The 25547-nt window shown below is 36.5% G+C and overlaps 1 protein-coding gene across 6 annotated transcripts in view; it reads left to right on the top strand.

The window, feature by feature from the left end:
• KHDRBS2 (KH RNA binding domain containing, signal transduction associated 2) overlaps nt 1-25547 on the top strand; it is a 491072-nt gene that overhangs the window by 197319 nt on the left and 268206 nt on the right. For all 6 annotated transcript variants that reach the window (XR_013999024.1, XR_013999025.1, XM_081140338.1 and 3 more), the window contains exon 4: nt 17104-17250. Coding sequence is in view for 4 of the 6 variants with exons in the window: in XM_081140338.1 (XP_080996464.1) it covers nt 17104-17250 (147 nt within the window). In the remaining 2 variants the exon portion in view is untranslated. The remainder of the gene's footprint in view (nt 1-17103; nt 17251-25547) is intronic.

Raw genomic sequence — 25547 nt, 5'->3', positions numbered from 1 at the left:
TAAAATGTAGTCAAAGAAGCAAAGATTTTGAAATATGGCCAAACCTAAAAGTGGTTAGATACAGTTAAAAATATGTACATACATATGTTTATATCTATATATGATAGTTATACTTAGATGAGCACGTGGCAATTGGTATGAATGTGAGGTGAATTTGTGGGTAGAGGAGGTCAAGAGGAGGAAAAGGGTGTCCATCTTACCCTGTAGTCTGCAGATCAATTTCAAATGGACTTAAGTATTAATTTCCTTTAGAACCAAGATGGCCTGTTTAATTCTTGGCAAGAATTTCAAATGCACAAGACAAAAGAGAAGACATACAAACAAAATCTATTTTTAAAAATATGCCAGAAATGAAGACAGAAACAATATTCTGGAACTTCTGTAAATGTAATATGATTTAATACCAGGACCTCAAGAAATAAAGGTCAGTAAAGAAATTAGTTTTCCATTCTAGGAAAGAAACCCCCTGTCAAATTTGGCTTGGTTTACTTGGTTTTATTCATAAAATAGAAGAGAAATTAAGTATTACTTAAAACAAAAATAAGATTCTGTGTCAAAAAAAGAAATCTATTTTTGCTAGAGGGAATTGGATGCCTTTCAGAAACTTTGACTAGAATCTTTCAGGAGCATAACAAATAGCAACAATATATTATGGGTAAAATTTTGTCAATGAAGTGTGATTACAAAATGGTGATTGAAACACTTATTCACTGAATTAATCCAATTGCTTTACACTGTTTAAAATTACCTTAATTGCACTGCCTTAATGACGTTTTATTTTACTCATGGTCTTTCAGAATGCTTTGAAGTTTGCAATAAGTCTCCCTCATTCAGGTTTTGAATTTAACTAATTATATTGAAGAGAAAATATATTTCATTTCTAGTATCATTGTATGCATAATAACTAAACTATTTGATGTTAATTTATACCCATAATTCAGTTCTAAAATTAATTATGATTGCTATATCTTCACACTTACTTTGTCAAACGGTGAGCCAAATATTGATTCTAGTTTATAGGAAGCTCTAGCTTCTGTGTTCAAAGCATTCTTCTTAGACATTTTTTGGAGCACCTAATGCTTTCTGAATGTGCTAGAGTCATTGGTCTCTACGCCACTGTGCGTATCTTGTGGAAGGGTGCTCTTCACCTTTGGATCATGGCAACTAAATGTCACTGGAGCTTCGGAAATGCCCATATAACAGGCTGAGTGTTAATTGGGAGAACTGGCATCGACCTTGAGAGAACACTGAAGTCTTGACATCAGGCTTGAGAGAACGTTCTCCAGAGTCAGTGATATATGTTGCCTCTCATTAAACCCTAACAGACTTTATTCCAGATTAGGAGGATTCATAGCTGGTCGAACCCTCAAAGCTTTAATTTAATGGATTGGTGTTAAATTGGCAGAAGGTCTGAAATTGAGACAAGATAATCTTATCAGTGGCGTTAGATGGGAATGTCAATACCTTGCGCACAAAATGTGCACAACAAACAAGTATAGATAAACTTACAGGATGGGCTGCATTTGGACTGATTCTTTCCATTGAAAATTTTAACTGCCAATTTCAAATTATCGGTGATGTTACTGATGAGCATTAACAACACCAGTGAGATCGTTCTAGTGGTGTCTGTTGGATACAAGCTAAAGAGGCGTAGAGGGTGGGGCAGCCTGTCTTAGCTGGTATTTATGTACCTTTTCACCTAGAACCAATAAGATGATAATTATTTTCTCTCTACTGTTATAAAAAATACTAAAAACTGAAGACAAAAAGCTACACTTTAAGAGGAGTGTTGACAACCTAGAATTCATCAGAATGAGAGTCCAGGATAGTGACAGGTGCAACAAATGATTCAACTCAGAAAACAAATAATGGGAATGTTTTAGTTTAAAAAATATGTGTGTTTATTTATGCAATAGTTAAAATGCTATCATAATAAAGAGATACTAAAATTCTATGTGACTCAAGAGAGGAAAAGTAGCAGTTGATAGAAGTTTAAAGTTCTAGATTTCAATGTCACATGGAGAAATTTATAAGAAATAGAGGGACGATGAACTGGAATAAATTGCTTTTTCAGAGGGAAACATTTTTATTTTTTTGTCTACTAACCATTCTTTGATATAATATGATTCAAAATATAAAGTGAATACCTACTTTTCTAATAACTGGTGGGAGAAGGGTGATGAATCAGCTTAAAAACGGACAGATACAGCATTTCATTAACTGCTTGTTGATTGTTTTTACTCTGAACCGTGGTACTAATTAATATTACACTCCTCATATATCCCCCAAACCCCTTTTTAGAGAATTTTCTTAGATTAGAGAATTAAAGTCCAATTCCTCAGTGATGACTACAGAGCCTCCACTCTCAGATCCATTCTGATTCTTCACGTCAGACCAGGTCGCACTCCTTGCGCATCTGCCCAGGGAACTTGGGCAGGAGCTGTTGCTGCCTCGGGCACAAGGGTATGGCTTCCGGCCTCCACGCCTTTGCTGGGGATTAAGGCTGACCTTCTAATTGATTGTCCAAAGCTGAACACTTGAGAGTGAAGGGAGGTCCTATTAATTCTTGGGTAAAGGCATTGGTATAAACCTGCACTGTCCAAGGCAAACAGGTCAGTGATATTATATGCAGGATATTTTTTCTTCTTGACCCACTCCCATTTTCAAATCACAGCTATCCTTCAAATCCCAGCTGAACCATTCCTCTTCTATAACACTATGAAAGTAGACATTAAATGTATTGAAAAGTAAAGCAAAATAGTCACTTATAGTCTGAAGTACTCTTTTATTAATGCTTTGGAATGTTATATTAGCAATGATATCACTTGAAAACTGAACAGTTATTGCCATTGTGATCTCAATTAATCGCACTTTTAGCAGTTTCACAAAATTCTATGGCAACTTTTGCAAAATTCAGGGACAAAGCTTTCCTGCCTCAAAGAGACAACATATCTATATCCGCTTTGAAAACACCTCTCCTGTTTTTAAACAGTTTCCTGTGGTCTACAAAGCCCTTTAGTCTTACCTGCATCTTCTCTTTCAGACCTTGTTTGCTTCCACTTTCTACTTTATTCTGTGTGCTCAAGCCACACTGGCTTTCCTTCTGTTCCTCAAACATGCCAAAGTTTTCCTGCCTGAAGGAAATTCTCTCTTATTCTTCACTTTGCTGGAAGTCCTGCCCCCACTTACCCACTCTCCCCCCAGTTCTGACTGAGTAGTCCCTCACGGTCTCATTACTGAGCACAAAGCTTAGAGAAGCTCCCTAACCAACCTGTGCAAATAATGCTCTATCCCTCGGAGATTCTCCTACCCTTCTCTCTTTTTTATTGAATTTCTGATGTGAAATTACATACTAATTTTTGTGTCCTTTTATTATTTGTCTCCTTCCACTGAAATCTAAGCTAAGTGGGCAGACTGGCTTTGGGTACTGCTGTGTCCCCCCACATTAGATGAGTGCTCCCTTGGTAGAGAGGCTCAGTGAACATTACTGTGTGAATATCTATGCCCCAGAATAAGCTCCCATAATGTTTCTTCTGACCTCCATTACTTACCAGACTCTACATGAGATGTTTTATCTCCCCATGTAAAAGGATGAGCTCTCTGAGATCAGGGTCCACCCCAAAACTCACAGCACAGTCTTTGCATGAAGGTGCATTTAAAAAAATATTTATTACTTAAATAAATAAACATATGTGTTAGTGACTATTTAGAGCAGAACCATCAATTCAATCTTTCCAGATACCTAGTTTACAGAAAAATCCAATTTGTTTCAGAAGGGGAATGATTGAGAATAAGTGATAGATTTCCTTTTACCAGAGTTGGCCTCAGGAATAAAAGTAATCCACTGTCAACCCATGCTGGCCCCGAGAGACATTCTGTTAGAGGTGAGTTGTATCCTAACGCCTATGGTCCCAAATGGGGTCTTTAAGATTGGGGTGGCTATACTCTTGGGTTACTCCTCTTTGCAGAATTCCTCCCTTGAGAATTAAGGCCTTATTGGAATTCCTGTAACCATTGAGAATAGGGAACTTGTAACTTATCTGGTACCTTTCATTTAGCTCTCAAAGGGGAGCTTCTTTTTTTTTTAAATATATATTTTTTAATTTTATTTTTCAATTACACAGGAGAGTTTCTTGTGTACTAAAAGCCATTGCATTCCTCATAGCTCATTCCTCTTAACAGCTGACACTGAGGTAAACAGCAAAGTATTCTGCAAGTCAGAATCCAATCTCCAGCTTGATTTCATATGGGATAATATATGATTATTAATTGAGCTTTTGACACTTAGCATTGAGCCAATGTTTGAGTCAATCCATTTTATAAGATTTTTGTCTGGTTTATTTAAAAAAACCTCTTAATTTCTTTAAAAGTTGAAATGCAGGTAACCTATTTTAGATTGTGAGAAAATCCCTAGTATGGTTTCAGAACATTGTGTAAAGTCAATATAGTATATGTAATTAATATACAGGGTATTCAAAAAAATGTATATACACATTAAATAATTATCAATTCCAGTGGGTTAAATTTGAAAAGAAAGAAACATCAGCCCAGCTGGTGTGTCTCAGTGGTTGAGCATCTATCTATAAACCCACATTTCATGGTTTGATTCCCGGTCAGGGCACATGCCCAGGCTTCGGGCTCAATCCCCAGTAAGGGGCGTGCAGGAGGCAGCCAATCAATGACTCTCTCTCATCATTGATGTTTCTATCTATCTATCTCTCTCTCTCTCCCTTTCTCTCTGAAATCAATAAAAATGAATTTTAAAAAAAGAAAGAAAGAAATATCAACTGAGCTATCAGTTGTTAAAGTGTGTATACAGTTTTGGGACACCCTGTATATATTTTGCAGACACTTAACTAGCAAAGTTGGCACTGCAAACAAGACAATTAAATATATATGCTCATTTCAAACAACCAACCAAACAAACATATATATGTTTTTTTGTTAGTTTATTTATTCATTTTTGCAGTTAAAGGAGTAGAGGGCAGTTGGGTGGGACTCCTGTTTTTGACCTGTGCTCTCTAGGTTTACTCACTGCTGACTGTCACAGCCACAGGCATGCTTGCTGTTGGGCTTGCTGTGGAAGGGAAGGGGCTCTATTGAGAAGAGCTTGTATTAAAACTTTAGCAGACTCTATTATTATTTTTATATCTATCCTCTATCAGCGCTACGTGATAAACACTAGTTCTTTAAACTATTCTCATTCCACTTCTCCCTTCTGTTTATGCAGCATCAAAGATACTTGTCACCCTGGGGTAAAGAGCGAGTCTAAACCCCATTTAAACACAGGTAGGTGGTGATGAAAGATTTTCAGGTGATACAATGAAAATAACACTTGTCAGGGTTAGTGAGGGGAAAGTTCCTCTCCTGGAAGAGATACTTTCTGGGTGATCTGAGATGAGATGTGCCATGTATAAAGAAGTGCCATGAGAAGCCCAAGCCCAGGTCATTAGCTACTCTTTCTTACACTTTTTCTAAAAAAGTCAATTTCACACATTTTAAGAAAATTTTTGGAAACAAGGACTTTCTATGTCCAAGATAAATTTTGTGGTAGATTTAGTGTCACATGCCCAAGTTCAGATTCCTGGTTAATAATGGCACATGAAACAGTTACAAAAGGACACAAGTACACCCTTCCTCTTCTGTGCTCTAAATCTTACGTTTCCTTCATTCTCTGGTGCTGGGTTTGTATTTCCCGGTCCTGATGGAATATTCAGTATGTCTATACAAACAAAGCATCAGAAAAAAAAATTATGTTTATAAAATCAGCAATCACTTCCTACAACTTTAATCTTTCGAGTGTAATTGATTTCTTTGAAATGCAAAAATACACTCATTCCTCCTATTCTTTTGTTAGACATCATCAGTATATTTTTTTTCAATATATTTTTGCTAATACAAAGTGAAAGACAAAAAGGGAAAACAATCATAAGACATTACAATATCTAAAAGATCAAATTACTTTGCCTTCCATTCCATCTGGAAAGTGATTATTATCCAAATAACTGAAAATTTAATTTTTTATTTGATTAAACCAATTAGTACAAAAAGTATATTGAGATTATACATTTTATTAAAATTTAGAAATGATTGCCCTGGCCAGTGTGGCTCAGTTGGTTAGGCATCGTCCTGTGCACTGAGAGGTCACTGGTTTGATTCTGGTCGGGGCACATGCCTGGGTTTCGGGCTCAGTCTCCAGTAGGGGCCTGCAGAGGGCAATCAATCGATGTTTCACTCTCACATAGCTATTTCTCTCTCTCTCTCCTGTTCCCTTCCTTTACCTCTAAAAAAACCAATTAAAAACATATTTTAAAAACTTAGATATGATCTAAGAAGCATCTCTTAAGTATACTCTGCCCTAATTTACCTCCCCATCTCACAAACACACAAGATGCCTACAGAAAACAAACAAACAAAACAAAGCCCTCCCAGTTTAATAGGGTTCGTGGAATCAAATATTCTAATGAGGATACTATCAATATCAGTAATATAATGTCAAGTGTTTATGATTTAATATTATTCAGAAGACATGATACTTAAGATTCTGTGGAGCAGGCATTGCTGCAGTGCTGACTGTGTGCAGTATTTGATCTGAACCTAGACGTAGGACAAAGGCCCACAGGGGTTTGAAAGAGGAGGAGGGTTTCAGGGAAGGCTGAGGGTTTTCTCCTTTAGTAATTCGAGAATTGTGTCTGCGAAGGCCTGGCAGGAGATGAACCCGCGAGCTAGGCCAGTGCCAGATTAAGAAGGTCTGCAATGCCGTGTCGAATTTGTTGAATTTAGGTAAATAGGGTATCAGCAGCGGCTTATAAACAGGAATTAATGATCCAAAGACCTTTTTTCAGAACGCTAAAAGAGGCAACAATATATATTCTGCTGTTTGTGGCACTTACTGACCTTGAGTGTACGCTGTAAATTTGGATGCCTTTTCACAGATACCAGGTATATTCTAGTCAGTGGTTAGCCACTTTCTAGGTCCTAATGGTGTTGGCTTCTCAGTCTTGTTGCCTGATGAGCAGCATAACGCGTTCGTTCAAAATCAAGCCTTCCACATCATATCTTCAGGGCCAGATTGATCCGTCTGCTTCCATTGTATTCCCAATGGGCAGCGTCTCTACAGTGCTGCAGGAACTCCTTCAGCAGCTTTCGTAGACTTTTTGTTGCTCTTTTCTGTTGGCTGTAGTCACTCCACTTCAGCACCCTGGACATAGCTATTTTGGTCTCTACAAACGTGTCTGGTTGCACGACATCCTCCCCCAAATTTCTGTTCCAGCTATGAATGTCCTTTCAGATCAGCATTCAGCCTGTTGCTCCCGCCAACTGGGATTCACTAGTATTTGCTTTTCCATTATTGGTTGGCAGTGACGACTTGCCCTTTCAGCATCATGAGGCTCAGAAGCAATTCTGGCAATAACTCTGGGTTAAAGACGACTTTACTAAAATCCTCTTAGCCAGCCACACGTTGTCTTCAGTTCTTAATTGGTTCATAGGTTTCTTTTCAGTGCACCTTTCTCTCCGGGCCCTATTCCAAATTCAAAAGATGCCTGTCTCAGGTTTCATGAAGTATTTTCTTCCTTGAAGACTCCTCTTCTTGAAACGGAAAACAGGATGCAGGTACCCTGAGAACTAACATGCTAACTAAAGTGATTTATGAAATACTTTCCATCTTTACCCAAGTCCTTGGCAAACATCTCGTTTATTGCTTTAGTCGGCATATACTCAGAACATTTTAGGTCCTCATTAATTCTAGACTACTGAGACTTCTTGGAAATAGGCCTTGTCTTTTTGCATTAGTGAAAATTTTTCAACAGACTTAATTCCAGGTAGTTGAAACACTGCATTTCTTGTAGTAACGTAATAATTGTCACAATTGTAATGGAATAGGTAAAATAATGAATTTTCACCTTACTATATCGTCAAAATTCATAGCCCTGGAGCTCTGCAGTCATACAATCCCAGTGCTTGAGAAGGGTTATTGAATGCTATGTGTCATTTCTGGAAAGTAAATATAACTATGCATATAAAGCACTCAGCACAGGGCCTGCTAAGTGATATTGGTAAACATCTATATTTCTAAATTCAAAATTTTGTAGGTGAGACATCTATTGCCAATAATATTTTTTCCTCTATGTAGATCTAATTCTAGAAGCTTGTAAGAGTGTTTTGTTCTGTGTCTGCGTGCTCCCTTGCTCTTGCTTTACTTAAACATCAGGGATTTTACTGAGCTATAACCCCAAGGTGAGCCTTTGTCTCTTCAAGCCAGGATGGAATTAGGTGAGTCCTTATCATCTGCTGATGATCATTTATTTTTATATTATTTATTTATTTTTGTTCATCCTTATGTGCTTTTTTGTGTGGAATTATTATTTACATGTTAGCTTTCCTGGACCTATCCTCCATATCGCTGATATTTTCTTGGTAATGATTATCTAGTCAAGTACTTTTCTTTGCATTTCATCTTTCTGAAGGAAAATTTTTATTTCCATCATTCTTTCTGTACTTGAATCTAAACTGTTTTCGTTTGTGTTACCCTGGGAAAAGACCTGTGTCAAGGTTTAATTACATGAAGTTCCTTTGGAAGGAGATCTCTAGAAGCCCTGGTAGAGGAATGAGGAAATAAAATGAGAAAGTGAAGGAAACCATATACTGTGCATTCCCAAACAAGTGAAACTGTGAGCAACTGCAGCTTATCCCAATGGGGTACTTTGAGAAAGAAAAACATGCAAGTTACCCCATCTAAGGATTGAGCAGGCTGGGGTGTTTAGAAGCCAACACTCCCAGTCAGTAGTTAAGAGCTGCTCCTGGAGGGGGTCTGTTCGCTGGCATTTCCTCTCTGCTATGTGCGTGATAAGTAGGGCTATCGTCCCTGGCCAGACCAGACCTCTGGCAAAAAGATAAATACATGCTGGTTGCATGGAGATAGTAAGGCAAAGGGATATGGGCAGAGTAGCAATGGCATCTGTTACTGTTTGTATCAGTGGGTGTTAGGGAAATATAATTAATAACAAAATCTTCCCCAGCCCAGCAATCCTTTCCACAAAGAAGGAGGACACATTTATTATTGAATAAGCATTAGACCAGAATGTGATGGACATCATACACAATCTACTAAGATTGCAAAACAGAGAGAAATCTCACTGTTATGTAGAGAAGCAGGTACAACCCATGACATACTTGTTCTCGACATAAATAATAACTAACCCTCACGTAAGAGGACGTGGCAGTCACAGAGTTCATTTTAACTTTATCTGGTTATAGGGGGTGACCATTTGTGTTAGTTAATGGCTTCATCCAAAGGGAAATCATTCTCCTATCTCTATGACAGGAGATAGTTTTGCAACTTGGAACAAGGCATCTACCAAAGTTAGGCTCCTACCATCCCACAGACACTGTCAGGTAGAGCTGTTATCTGTCTTGATGATTCCATTTCAAAAAGATGGCTTCCATGTCTTTGAGAAAGACATTTTTAGGTCATAATGTTGACAAAAGGCCCATCTATCTTCAAAAGGATACATGTATAAGAGAGCTAACTTACAATCGCACATTTTCTAAAATAAGTGCTCTGAAAAAATGGAAGGAGGTAAATCTCTTGCCTTATTTTCAACAGGGAGAATTAAGCCTCTTATTTTTAATTTCTATTTGTTCTTACCATGGAAATCATCTTTTAGAACCATAAAATTTTTGTGCCTGCATTTTATTTCAATTGCTTCCTAAAATGTGTTCAATCAAGTGTTCATCTTTCACTTCCTGCCATTCAACTGGCAGTGTTCAAATGGCATGTGTTCAGATGTTCTGCCTGGTCTTCCTGTCTGTGGTTGCTAGTATTGCATGTTATTTTTATTTGTCAGTTTAGATAAGGTTTGTGAAATTAAATAGTGAAGTCCTTTAAATAGTGAGTGGGAGACAGAGAAATTTACACCCCTGTTGACCTCTGTTCGGTCCATAGTTTATCTGATTTCTCCCAACCTCAAAGGCAACCTGCTTTTTGGTTTCTTCTCAGGTTTTGAGGTCTGGAAGAACCATTACACTCACATGTCCACAGTTTTCTAAGTGCCAGGTTCTTCCCGGGATCCACTTCCTTCCCTCTGGACCCACTGGGCTCCAACACTGTTCTCCAAGTTCTTTCATTTTCCATAACAATCCCTTGTTCTGAACCTGAACGGAGCCCACTCACCTCTGGTTGCATTTGGAAAAGAAGAGGCTAGAGAAGCATCTTTAGATAATTTGTGTTCCCCAGCGGTTCTATGCCCACAAAAATAAATGTTTGTGAGCACCTTTGACATTTAAATAAAATGTTAGGACTTGGTCTTTTATATGTTAATTAAGAAGGATGACTTGTAAATCTTTCTGTAGGTTTCATTAGGTCAAGATTGATTGTCTTCTTTTCCTTGAATAGTGAAATAGCCCCTTTATTCTATCAAGACACTCTAAACTGTTTGAATAACACACCTTCATAGTTTGATAAGCTAGACCATCCTTAATGTATCTAGGGTGTACCATTTGATTGTCCTGAATTGAGATTCTCAGTCTCTAGTAAACCCTCAACTTCCAAACACAAGCATAAGGAGCCTTCTGTTTTGCAGTATCCGCTTCTCCACCTTCAAAATACTGACCTACTTTAAAAAAGGTCATCCTTGGTTTCATTGACGCATCTGTTACTTTGCCCTTCCTGAATCTTCATAGTGCTAGAATTGGTGTGCAGAGTGAAAAGATTTCCCTCCCGTAACTGACCCTTTGGGGGTGATGGCTGTAACCTGGAAGAGTTATTTCCATCTTCAAGAGAGCCGGGATTTGTCAGTGAAGGCCACGCGGACCTGAGGTGCCCTTTGGGATCAAGCCTTTGCTTCTCTATTGTGTGCTTGTGTATCCATTTGTACAAAAACCTTTTGTGTGGGTAAATTTTGACAACTAATTTGTACATAAGAGAATTTTCACATATGTGTATTTAAAAATGCTTTTAAGTTAATGATTCAGACAAATCCCAATCAGGCCAAGGTATAAATAATAGATGTGTGCTTATTTCAATTTCTTGATGGGGAAAGCTGTGCAGACAATAACTTATTTATTTTCAAAGAGGATTTATGTTAAAAGAATGTTCCCTGGGGCGTTAAGAAGAAAAAGCCTTCAAAAAGCACTCTAGTAAATTATAACTCTGAGGATAAAATATGACAGTAATAATTGCTAAAGTAAAAACCAAAGTATAAAACTTACATGTACTTTATATCATGTGTTTACAACTTCTTTTATAAAAAAAATATTTAGTGTATGTCTGTCTCTGGCAGAGCTACTCCTAAGAGAATAATTGGGACCTTTAAATATATTAACTTTTTCGGTCCATATATAATTTTATGTATAGATTTAAATTTTAAATATTTTGCAATGGTCATGTTTGCTTAGTGCTTACTATGTTATTGCTCTTGTTACTATCGTCATTTTACAAGTGAGGAATTATAAGCCTGAAATAGTGAGGCCACCTGCTCAAGTTTTCAAAGTATTAAGTGGGAGAGCTGGGATTTTAACCCTGGCCATCACAAATGGAACCTGGGCTGTTCGCTGCCATCATATGTGGCCTTTCAATGTTATGTGGTCCATGGGACATACTGCAGACTATAAATTAATAATTAACTTGAAAGTTAAAATTCAAGAAGGTACACACAATGCTGTTAAATTTTCCTTATCTTTCTAAAACACGTGTGAGCTCTTTGGCTTACAGTAATTTTAAATGTACATTCTCTTAAAGTTATACATTTAAATTAACTTAATAATAAGTAAACCAGCATCAAACTGATTCACTCTTGGTTACATCTCATTGAAGCAACACTTAATTAGTTAATTAGGAACTTTTGTGATTATACCCTTTCAAGGGAATTTAATGTTCATGATAAACGGCCATGAACATAAGAGTAAGACTTTGGAGTCAGGCAGGCAGAACAAATGCCAGTCTCTCACGTCCTGAATCACTGCGACCAGGTCCCTTAGCTCCTCTGAGAGAAAATATTCCATTTTTTCTGAGTGTTTATAGTTTACCAGGCACTGTACTTGTGATTTATACACATTATGGCATTTCATTCTTGCATGAGAGATCTAGAGTTTCCTTATCTTATAGGTTAAGAACCTAAATCTCAAAAAATTTTTTAACTTTTTCAAATACTATAGATAATAAATACCAGTGCTATTCATTTAAATCTAGAACTCTCTGACTTCAGAATCATGTTTTACTTTTCACTGCCCTCTGCGTCTCCCAATGCCCACTTTAGGGTTCTATGAAGATTAAATGCTATAGTGTGTATAAAATATGCAGTAGCAGCTTTATTGTAGATGCTCAAAGATTGGCATGAATAGTTGCCATTTTGAATTTTGATTTTTCTTAGTAATATATCTTAGAAGACACTATTTGGAAAGTTTTAATTTTCAGGATGAGGGTTCCTTTAGAGGAAAGTCCCATGGTGAGCTGTGACATTTTAAAGCTATGAGAAACCTGAGACATCATCACTTTTACCACAGTCTATTGTTTTTAGTTTGGTGATCTTGCAGAACAATATCCTCTTACCTGACATTTTTATACATAAACACATCTAAGTTGAGCTGATATGGTTGAATGGGATGGGGGAAGAATCCTCATTTTACGCTAACATAGTTCATAAGGTACCTTTTTGTAACCCTCCCGGTTCCATATATCACCATTTGAAAGTTATTTCCCTAGTAACTTTCTCTGCTTTTGCATATGAAGATACTGAGGGTCGCAAGAGCAGTGTTTGCTAAAGCTTGCAGTTAGTAGCAGAGCCATGAGTAGAAGAGCTGTTACACTTGACATCTTCTAAATTCTGGTCCAAAGCACTTTCGTGGACCCATGGCTACATAAGAGTGCCTACAGGAAAGCACAAGGGGGTATTTGTTCGTAGGATTTTTAAAATATTTGTTCCTATACATAAAGAGTAATAAAAAATATTTCAGCCTCTAACATGGTGGTGGTTGTTGCTAAAATATTACTACAAAGTTTTCAATCATTGGGATCTTTTTTATGGACTCTAAAGTTAGCTTAGTTTGATTCCTGGGTGGAAACAGTAAGCATTGTATTTATACAGCTATTGATTCTCTTGAAATTGGAATAGCACAATAAGAACTAATGTGTCTGCCAATTATCCAGTTGGTATCGAGGCATAGGAGGGACTAGATAAGGGAGGCCATTGTCAAAAAGATTGCTTATTCCAAAGTATTTATGAGCAGCACCAGAATATTCTTTTGGGTTAGTAGCTTCTGTTGCTTTGTTTACTTATATAGACTATGTTTGTGCTTACAATCGCAGAACAAATACTTGATGAAGTGTAAACTACGATTGCATAATTACTTGATTACAAAATAAATTATCATTGAATATTCATGTATATTATCTAAATATTATTATATATTTAATAAGAGACATATTGAATGTAATAATAATTTGGAGACATCTTTCTAAGCTAAAAAGAAAATTATGTTAGTAAATATAATTAATTTTATTCCAAGGTCTCAGGACAATAAATGTTTATGCATTTAAAGAAAACCTTAGCATGACCAAAGAATAAAGATATGGCTGCGTGTTAGAAAAACATGCAGCATAAAATTCACCCTCATTCAACAAAACATTATTGAGTGTCTTTCCCGTGTCCTATCGGATACACTTGTATATGCAGAAAATAATGAAACAGACAAATATAAATAAATCACAAATTAGAATGATGGTGAAATACTTTGATCTAGGAACAAAGTATTGTGAAAAGTGAGGGAGTTAATTTAACTACAGAAGCAATTTATGATACATGTGTATCATATGTTTTTGGTCAGGAAGTATTTTGATAATTAAAAGAAGTTGAAATGGGAATTATATAACAAAATGCAGTAACAAATACAAGTATAAGTAAGTTTGGTAACAAATTCCACTGACTCCGAGTTTATAAAATTTAGGTGGCCGAAGCTGAAACCATCACACTACCTTGGACATGAGCTTACATATTTTATGAGAGAATAAATACTCAGTTAATCTGGGCGGTCAGTTAAGTGGGTAGTTTAAAGGCTACTTATAGTTAGATGTTTAAGAAAATAAAACATTGTATATGACATCACATATTATGTATACATCTAGATGAACACATAGGTGTTTAAAAAATGATGAGTAAGACATCCAGTGAGTTATTCAGGTTTTCTCTCTGCTGGTGGTGGTGGGGATGGGATTCCTTTCAGGAAACTGGAAAGACAAAATACCAAAATCTGGAATAGCACAAAGAAGAAATTTATGTTCTACATCATATTATGAACAATTTGTAACATATTCTTTAAAAAATATCCAAAGCACATGGTTACTTTTCTGCATTTGACAAAATAGAAACTTTACTTTCACTAAAATCCCACTGTAAAGAGCACTGTGCCCGGCGGGCGTGGCTCAGCGGTTGAGCGTCGACCTGGGATCCAGGCGATCGGAGTTCGATTCCTGGTCAGGGCACATGCCCGGGTTGCGGGCTCGATCAATGACTCTCTCATCGTTGATGTTTCTATCTCTCTCTCTCCCTCTCCTTTCTTCTCTCTGAAATCAATAAAGATATATTAAAAAAAAAAAAAAAAAAAAAGCACTGTAGTGTGTGTGTGTGTGTGTGTGTGTGTGTGCGTGTGCGCCGCGTCTCCACACTGACTTCTAAGGATGTCATTTACTGGTGTTCCCTTTATTTCACTGAGCTCCATAATGAGCTGGACATGTAAGCTTGGGAATTAGCACTCAATAACTAAATTACTCTGTTTAATAGAGGTGAAAATAATTTTAAATTCCCTAGGAAATGTCAGGTGGGAGGAGAGAGTAATATGAACATTAGAGACAGAAGAGAAAAAAATTAAAATTGTGTAATGAAGCAGGGAAGGGCTTGGGACAAGAGAATGAGGATTTTTTTTTTTTCATTGATAATGAAATTATCAATGTGACCTCTTTGCTTTGTGCCCCTCTGATGTTTTAATTGAAGTCTGTGTCACCCATAAGTGATTTTGAGAGTGGATCTTTTAGGGTATTTTAAGAAATTCTGAGTTTTATATTACAATTGGCATTTGGCAAATCCAGAGACCAAATGGCTGGACTCAGTACCAGAGCAAAAGGGGACATCTGACCCTGTGTCCTGTTTGGGGAATTTGTCTTGAATTATCTGAACTAAGGTGAAATACCCAGTTGTGAGCTGACTTGAGTCCCTACCCCCAAAAATAGAATCAGGGGGTGGAGGGTCCTAACCATCCTGCCCTCAGTGTGCAGGGAAATAACGAAGACCCCTTCATGAAGCCCATTTGTTTTAGACATACCAGAATATCCTTGGTAAATTGTGCAAACTAACCTGAGCTCAACCTTAAAAACTTTGGATGAATGCCTCGTTTGGAACTGATGGTTACAAACAGAGAGTTAGGGGTCAACAGTGTGATGTGAGATCACTAGCATTTTGAGTAAACCCGTCATAAAGGAGATGAGTGAGAGTCTTGCAAGATGGGCACACAGCTATTCAATCAGAACCGTGGGGGAGGGGAAAGGAAATACGGGGCAGATGTTGCTTGTTGTGTAAGGACCTGTAATCTGCTGTAGGGTGCCCTGGAGAGCACAGGCCATGTGGGTCTGGATACCAGTAAATTGCTGAGAGACCACTGGCCAAGGTCTTCTAGAAACTAGAGATACCCGTGGGGAAATCTGAATGTATAAAAAGCTGACTTGCCCCTGTGTACCTGTACCAGCAACACACCCACAGTGATTAACAATCTGGCCTTTGAGTATGAGATTGCCTGGATTGTAATCCAGCTCAATGATGCATACTCTGTGTAACTCTGACTGAGTTTCTCTCTCTGTGCCACAGTCTCTTCATGAGGAAAATGAGGGAAATAATGTTATCTAACAGAAACTGTAGTTATGCAGATACAAATAGATAACCCATGGAAAGTACTTTGTATACCTTTGACCTAAAAAGCAGTATAAAAAAGTATGACTTCTATTTCATTACTATTATTGTTGTGAAAAGAGACGAAGAAAATACATGGAAAATGCCAGAAGTGTATCTTGAATTGTGTAGCTGTTAATTTTTTAAAGAAATATTTTTACTTTTGGGGATTTTTTTTAGGTTTTCTTCAGTAAATATGCTATTTTAAATTAAGAAGAAAATTTTCTAATTGTCAAATTATTTTCAAGTAAGAAACATTCTTTTCGTACAAAGGATAATTCTGACGAGAAAGTCTCCTTAAAAAATTATTTTAACAAGTAAAAGCATGAATGCAGTTCCGGTTAGACGCTTAGTGTCATGCTATTCTCTATAAAATAACTAATAAAATCTTACCTGTTTTATTATATTTTACCTTAGAGTATAACATGGGGGTAGTGTGGGCATATGTAAACCTAGATTTAATATTTTCTAATGCCTTTGTTTAGAATCTCTTATATTTAGTAACTAATAATTTTTTTTTTTTTTAATTCTCACCTGAGGATATTTTTTTCATTGATTTTTAGGGAGAGGAAGGGAGGGGGAGGTAGAGAGAGAGAGAAACATCACTGTGAGAGAGACACCTCCATTGATCACCTTATGCGCTGGTCCCAACTGAGGCCAGGGATCAAATCAGCAATCGGGTACATGTCCATGACTGGGAATCGAACCCGCAACCCTTCTCTGCTCAGACTGATGCTCTAACCACTTATTAAAATGTAGGTAGAACATTCTGGTTTTCTGAAAGAACAGTGATTAATCTTTGGTTTGTTATCTGCAAAATATTCGTCAGACACAAAAACAATCCTTTTCTTGCAGAATGTGGGGGAGCACACTAAAGAGTTAACTGCATTTCTGTAACTTCTTTTCAGGGATTTAACATTTTCATTTAGCTGATTAAAATCTGCTGTAGATGATCATTATGCCAGGTGTGTGTTTCTTTTTTTAAAATGTCATTCACCCAAAAATGATTTTAAAATCTTTAAATGGCTTGAACCAGATTTTTATTTCTCAAAGGGTTTCTACTTATGGAAAATTTGCTTAGATTATACCCTTTTGTCATCGTCTCAATAAATGTTAAATCAATGCAAAATGAATGGATTTGTATTTCTAAAAATAACATCTTTCACAGGAAGAAGAGCTAAGGAAGAGTGGGGAAGCCAAATATGCCCACTTGAGTGATGAGCTTCACGTATTAATTGAAGTGTTTGCGCCACCTGGGGAAGCTTATTCACGTATGAGTCATGCACTGGAAGAGATTAAAAAATTCCTGGTTCCCGTAAGTGTTTTTCATTTTTTACAAAGAAGTTTCTTAGCAGTTTCTATTTTTAAAATGTGCCTTTGAGCTTCACTGACTTTTTAGAAGGAAACTCATGTTGCAAACTAGTTATTCATAGAGTTGATATGAACATAAAAAATAATATAGAATACAATAAACACTTAGCACCGGCCCTGGCATGTTGCCACATCATGATGGTTCCACAGCAGTATTTATCTTCAGTGCATTACCTGCCAGGCACCAGCACATAACCGTGCAGGGTGAGACAGTGAACACATGAGCACGGGTGCATAATTGAAGTTGTGTACTTTTCTTTTGTGTCTTAATAACTTGATAATTGACATGCACTATTGACAATTTTTAATTAATATTAAAGCATTTACAGTTGTGGGAACAAAAAGATTACATATGTAATACTTGTAACAAGACAGTGTTATTGTTTGAAAATATAAAATGTATTTTTATGTGATAGTATGCAAAGCGCTGGCTCGTTATAAAATGTAATATAAGATAATCAGTATTAATAGACTCAGACATTTGTTTACATGAAGCAAAAACTGGAAAAATAAACTCATTGCACTATGCGAGAGCAATAGAGAATGTTTGGTTAGTAAGGCAGTAAATTCAGGATTGTACTTTGAATAGAATTCCATACTGATTTTCTAAAAAATTGAGGAAGATTATATGAATGAAGCTTTTCTAAAGGTTGAGAATTTAGCATTCTAGGAATAGGTCATTCAAATAGAAGTCTTTGGCAGAGAGAGAGAGAGAGGGAGGGAGGGAGGGAGGGAGGGAGGGAGGGAGGGAGGGAGGGAGGGAGAGAGAAAAACTAAAATTAATCTGTGCAACAAAGAACACAGTAGATTTCTAAACTAATCAATAAACTCAGAGGAAATGGTGGGTAAGACTCATTGATTGACAGTGATTTTGAGAATGGGAAAAGAAAGAAAAAACAATTTCAGAATGTAAACGTATCAAAATCTAACCACATAATTAATCTATTTATATGCCTAGCTTAAAATTTCCTCTAATGACAAGGTTATAGAATAATGCCATACCACTCTTGTTATTCCCTGATATTATATGCTCACCGAATTTCTGCATAAATTATTATCTGGTGCTTATCTGAACACCTCCCTGAGTAGATTCTATATTTCTTAAGAATGAGGGTGCTAGGTATGTTCTCTCTCCTTTTTCCTCTAAAGAAAATGCGTAGTACTATTGGGTAAACAGTTTTACTATGTTTATCTCAGACCAAACTTCTGATGATGTTGAACTTCTGATGAAAATGCTAGGATTGCCTACACTACTAACATATTTCATGATGGAAGACAAGTCATTTATATATTCAGAGTTTCTGCTTATTCATCTTTAAAAAGAAGATAATTATAATTAACTGACCTCCGTCACAGCCATTGTGAATATTAAATGGGGTACTGCATATGAAAGGACATAAAGTTACAAAGCACTATATAAATGGGTGTTTTTTAATCAATTTTATTTTTATGGTAGATAGCCTAGGAATGGCTTTTTGAGGTGAAATATGTAAGGTGAAATACTATTTTATTGCTACATAAATATTGGACCTAGGCTTTAGGCTAGGTTAACCTTACTGCATTAGAAATACCACTAACACATCTTCTTAGACGCCTTGGTGCTTGTGATCATTGCATTGTATCTTCTGCACTGAAATATATACTCCATGAGAGCAGGGCTAGCAGTACCTCTCTTGGATTTCCATCATTTAGCATCATACCTGGCAAATCAATGTTTGTTTGATATCTGATGGAAGGAATGGCTGGCAAGCACCAGGAGCGCTGCAGATAGGGATCCAAGAGCTCTCTGGGCCACGTTCAGGGAGTGGTAGCCCACAATCAAGGTGCTCTCTCCACATATACGCATCCAGATGGAGGCTGAAAATCTTATCCTGACCAGTATGACCTGCTCCTGTCAATCTCTGGGATTTTATCTCCACCTGTCCAACTGCTCACTTGTGCTCCAGACATGCTGACTTCCATTCATGCAATACTCCAGGCTCCCTCCTCAGTAAGGGCCTTTGAAGATTCATCTCCAAATTATTGACACAGCTATCTCCTTGTCATTCAGGTCTTGGCTCAACTGTTAGCAGTACAGGAAATCCTTCCTTGACCAAACAGCCTGAAATAGCCTCTTGACATTTGTACAATTCTATTAAGTTTCACAGTATCACTGGCCACCTGATTTAACATTGCCATTCATGGTCTCACTATGCCCTAGCTCTCCTCACTGTTTTATTTCCTCATAGCTCTTATCACCTTCAGAATATATATATTGTATGTATGTGTATATTTATTTTTAACTTATTTGTTAATTGTTGGTTTTCCTGCTAAAATATAAATGTCATATGGGCAGAGATTATTGTCTAATTTCACTGCTTTATTCTCCCATTTTGAACTATGCTGGGCACATAAGAAGCACTTAATAAATATTTTTATGAGTGAATAAATGATTGAATGAATAGCTTTTAAAAAAATAAATAACGATTCTGATATTGCTCCACATTATACGAACAAATCTTACAATCACCGAAAGTCCCCTCACTTGATAGATTTCTCCCATTTGCCTTGCCTGCCTCAGCACCCAGCAAAGGGTGTCATCTGTCTGCTTCATCCATCACAGCTGCAAGGGGGGAAGGAATTGCCAATTCTTTGTTTATTATATGAAATCACTTGGAGATCCAGGTTTCTTTTGACATTTGATATTAAAGTCCACAGAAATGCTAACACTCTGGGACATTAACATTTACTAGCATCATAGGTGAAGAATTTTAGCCAGGAAGAGGCACAGACAACATGGAAAGCTAGTGCAGAAGAGGGCCACAAAGTCCCACTGGCATCTAGGTCCTCTACAGAATGGAGTGTTTTTCCATGATTAGAATTTTTACCTCCCTCCCCTTCCTCTATGTAACCAAGTGTTTACACAGTTTGTTCACAGTCCAGGGGCTGTAATCATCTAAGATTGCTGACTTTAGAACATACAAATATTTATGAACCGTCTGAATGCCGCAAGATGTTGGGAAACAACACAGTTTCAGTGCTTAAAGTGAATTGTTAGAGACAAAAGAATTATTATTGCCCAGGGAAAATTTCTGCATGCTAGTCTCCACTGAGTCACTGTAGTTTATCAAAACAAGTAGAGTGGCAGGTCAATAAAACATCAATAAACTGAACCTTGTTGATTTTAAATCTTGAGTGCTTTGAGCAGATGCTACATTAAGGTTTTCCTTATATTTGCTAATTTGGTTTACAGATTACACATGTTAAATAAATTATTTGACAATGGCAAAAGGTAAATAAAATCTTAAACTAATATGTTTCAATAATGTCAATGCCTCTGCCTTCCCTTTATAAACTGTAAAGGGGTAAACAAGTCCATTATTATATTTTGTAATACTCCCTTCTTTTATATTCAGGCACTTGGACTGCCACTTGTGATTGCGCAGGTTGTGCCTTGTGCAATGCTAGGGGGCAGCATCTATATCGTAGTTTGTGGATGGGACCCCTGCTACCCTGAATACTACTACACTTTTCCAACTTTAGTCAGATTAACTTAATATAATGATCCTGTATTTCTTTTCCCTAAAGTGATTGACTCTCACCTTTAATTAAATTGAATTAGTAAGTTTTACTAATGTTTAATAATTAACTCATGGTTGAAACATACTACAAAGGATCTCATATTTAGAACTTATGAAGAATTCAGCAAAATTTTGCTCGTTGGACATGAATTTATACATCCTTTTATCAAAAAGGTGAAAGGAGTGGTTCCATACAAACAGGAAATTAGATTTAGGTCACAGATAACAAATAGATTACTTTGTTGCCTTCTGAAGAGTTAGTTATTTACAGAATTAAGAGATCACAATATTAATTTTTACCAAGACTTGTAATGGCCTTGAATCTTTCCAAGTGCGGTATGCTACACAACACTTTAATATTATGAGTTAACACAACTTGAAAAGTATTTGTCATGCCTGGGTTAAACCTCTAATGATCATCACTGCAAGTTTGTATCATTTAAGGAAAAGGCATATATATATATGTATGTATATATATGTGTGTGTATATATATGTATGCATATGTATATATATATGTATGTGTATGTATGTATGAATATATATAAAAGAGGCAGGGTGTGTGTATATATACATATATATATATATAAAAGAGAGGCAGGGTACACACACACACACATATATATGTGTGTGTGTGTGTGTGTGTGTGTGTGTGTGTGTGTGTATCCATTCATCCACAGGGACATTCACAACCCCTGATGTTTAGTTTCTTCTAAATGCCAGAAAGAAAAACATGCCGTTTGAAGCATTTGTTGTGCCTTCTATAATGACACCTAGTATAACATGAATACATACCTATATATATGTGTGTGTGTGTGTGTATGTGTGTGTGTGTGTGTATATATATATATATATATATATATATATATATATATATACATAGAACTTAATCCCTATGTGAAGTTTGTATCTGTGTTTGTGGTGTGTGTATCTTTTTTTTCACATATATTAAGACTTTAAGTAAATTCAACACAGGAAAGAAAAGCATCAGACCTGGTTGTTTATTTCATTCTTGCATTAGATTGGATGTATTTCTTGGTGATAGCCATGATTCTTGAAATGGGGCTATTAAGGCATATTATATCATTTCAAGTTTGAAATATTGGAAACCATATAGAAAACCTAATAAGAGTGTGACTGTGGAAGAAAAGTAAAGCACTTTTCCTCTTTATGGTAAAAGCAAACAGAAGACATTCTTGCCCTCTGTTCTTCAAAGACGCTAATCCCAGCTCCAGAATGGGAAAATGACACTGATTGCTAGTAGAAATCATACAAGAAAGTAGATATAAGGAAATTAGAAAAGATGGGGAGGGTATTTTTAGTCAGGGAGATGGAAGAAAACCTAGACTTTCATGCACTGAAAAATGTTTTGTAAAATTTTGGAAGATTATAAACATAAGAATGTATCTGTGAAATTTATACTATAATTTGATAAGTGAATATTTGTCAGTCTTCAATGCAGGTGAATATGTAGGGAAAACAGTGTATTAAGTGAAAACATACCAGCCAGCAAAAGCAACATTGGTAAATGATAAGACCCGCAAGGTGGGGAAGGGCAGATGCAGTTTGGCTGCTGCTGGCAGGAGTTCGGCATTCACAGCGACAACATCCTGCAATCAAAAGAAAGTTCAATGCGGAAAGGGAAACAGGATCCATAACCTGGATATTGTTCCTCTATTGTTGTTAAACAGTTTTAAAGAGTTTCCTCAGATGGTTATCTTCAAAACCAATTAATTCCCTTTTCTTTCCCGTAATTAACCATATTTTAATAGTGTGGTAGCTAATAGCACTAAGCACAAACCACATAAATTTATGTAATTATTACTTGCTCTGAAAATGTCTACTGTATTGCTACAGCACTATGATTATATTATGATTACATTTGCAGACATTTTCAATCATCTAATATTGAGTATTCTTATCTGAAAAGTTGTGATGGGTAATACAAGCCTCTGAATTAGAAAAAATTAAATTATTACTAGTTCTTAGAACAGAACTAATAATAATTATTATATAACTAATTATATGATAATACAATTTACTATTATTATTTTTATTATTATTATTGAAACCCAAGGCCACTTTAGCATTGCTAATTGATTGACATAACCTGGAAGACAGATGAAAGAAGTGTGATTTTTCTGCAAACCCTGATACAATTGTCTTCTCGCTCCTCACCAGTACAGATAATCAAATATCCACTTTATAAATCTAGAACCAGGATGTGATCATCTGGTCTGTATCTTAGAAAACAATTTATCACTAAGTATCTCTGGTCTCATTCGATGCCAGCATTGTGAGTTCTCCAAAACCAGCCTTTCACGAGCTCATATTGCTTCTTAGATGTCAGCACCCTTTTCCTGCCTGTCAGCACCTTGCTTTCAGCGGGATGAGTTACTTCTTCCCTATTAACTGACATTATAATAAACACAACTGATTTTGCAATTTCATACATAGACTTTAGCAGGAAAGCTTAGCAGTGTTCCTAAAAAGGTATCTATGCTGTTAAACATCTGTAGTTCTTAAGATACAGGTTTGATCTCCAAGGCAAGAATCTCACCTCCTACTTTTATTGGATTTTAGTATTAGGAGAACCTTAGAGGATTAAATAGAAATTTTTATATAGTATTCAAGCCATTTACTAAATACTAGTCCTACACTTTTATATAATAAACATACCTGCACTGATCTGCAAATTCATAGATGAAATCAACTAAAAAAGACTCATGATTATTGAAGAATTTGGTACAAAAAGGAATCAAGACAGAAAAGTAGCTCAACAATCAGAATTGTTAAATAAAGGGTTTAATTTTTAATTGAGTAAATAATTTAAATAAATAAATGGTAATAATGAATGAAAGGTGAAAACTTTGTTTAAATTCAATTCAACAAATATTTCTAAGCATCAAATATATGCCAGTCATGGTTCTAGAAATTTGTGTTACGTCAGTCACTGCCCTTGTAGAATTTAAGAGCCAGATGAATATTATGGAGAAACATTTGAGAGAAAATTGGAATGGGAGACCAGGTTGGGTAATAAGGACAACACAGACAATTGTGATGATAGACTAGGCAACAATGATCAAACCTAAAGTGTTATTTTCTAGAGTCAGGAAACATCTGTTGCTGACAAAGACCACCACTCTATAGAACTTCAGTCCTAGCAATTAGTTCTTGCTTTTAATAAGCTAATTTTTAGCTACCTAAGATACAGTGTAAGCTTATTTTGAATTACCCTTCCTGATTCACTGATCTCGTTTTACATCTCTGAAGTTTTTTTTCAGCAAGCTACCATGGACAACATACTGATTCCTCCAGAAAGTATTCAAACTAGATATCCAGGGAACTTGAGAATCCCTATTCTTCCAAAAAAATGTATCTTTTATCTAATCTCTAATTTTTGTTTTTTATCTCTCTCTGTCTGTTCCCCCCAGGCTCTCTACCTAATGTATTTAAGGGCGCATATACACCACTTCCTTAAAATACAAGTGGAACTGGCTCACTAGGTGGTCTGTACTAAATATGGTACACACAAGAATTAGTTTTTATTTTTCTGTAACCACTGTCACTTCCATTCTTATTCATTACCAACAACTTAAGCAAATCACAGAGCTTTCCACTCGTTATCCTATAAGAAGAGTCTTAATATATGCAATTCAGGTTTTAAGCCCAGTTAGTTCCAGCTGATTTATGATTTCAATTTCAAATTCAGTTCAATCCAAAGATCCACTCTTCCCCAAATGTATGGGTTGGGGAGGAGCAGGAGGGAAGGAAGCATGGTCTGCTCAGTTATCTCCTTTTACTTTGTCCTCTGGCTTCTAATATTTCTGAAGTTTTGTGAATGGTCTGGGCAGGTGGGGTAGGAGGTGATATGAAATTAAGGAAAGGTTGGCTGTAAAACTGGTCCTGTAATAATCTGGTTAGCTTGGTTGGTTTGAGTCCTATGTCAAGCATTTCCCTTTGGTGGGATATATGGATGATAGACTAGCAGAATCCTGTTTGCTTCCTTCCTTCAGCTGAGTGATGTCAGGGGGAGCTCAGGGTTCTCACAATGCAGTCCTTTCTCTCTGTAGTCTCCTGATGCTGTTCTACCACCTTCCTGCTCCCAGTGTTGCAGGTGAGCTGTGCCCTGCGTACCAAACATGTTCTTTCTCTCTGAGAGCTTATGAGATTATTTTACTTCTCCTTAGGGTTTGAGAATTTTACCAGGAGATGCTCAGGTTTGGCTCTTTTCTCAGCAGCCCATTCTGGAAATCAGTGAGCTTTTTCAATTGATGGCATTAGGTCGTTATTTCAAGGAAATTCTCTCCCTGTGATGTGTATATTTTCTTTTCTCTATATTTTCCCTTTTTCTTTTTTAAAAAAATTCCTATTGCTTATTGCAAGTCTCTTAGATCTTTTTTCCAGTTATCTTTTTCTAAGATGTTCACCTCCTTGTCATTTTGCCTGTGTTCCAGAGACGCCCGTCTACAAGGTCTTCTAAGCCACTACCACAAATTCAGGATTAAGCCATAATGTTTTCTTCCATTCCTTGAATTGTTTAGATCAAAATCATGTAGATATTGTGCTTACTTTTTAAAAAATGTGTACTTATTGATTTCAGAGAGAGGAAGGGAGAGAGAGAGAGATTGAGATATCAATGATGAGAGAGTCATTGATCGGCTGCCTCCTGCACACCCCCAA

This window comes from Miniopterus schreibersii (assembly GCF_964146895.1).
Source record: "Miniopterus schreibersii genome assembly, chromosome: 6".
NCBI classification, from domain to species: Eukaryota; Metazoa; Chordata; class Mammalia; order Chiroptera; family Miniopteridae; genus Miniopterus; species Miniopterus schreibersii.
This window is presented reverse-complemented; position numbering and strand designations above follow the sequence as displayed.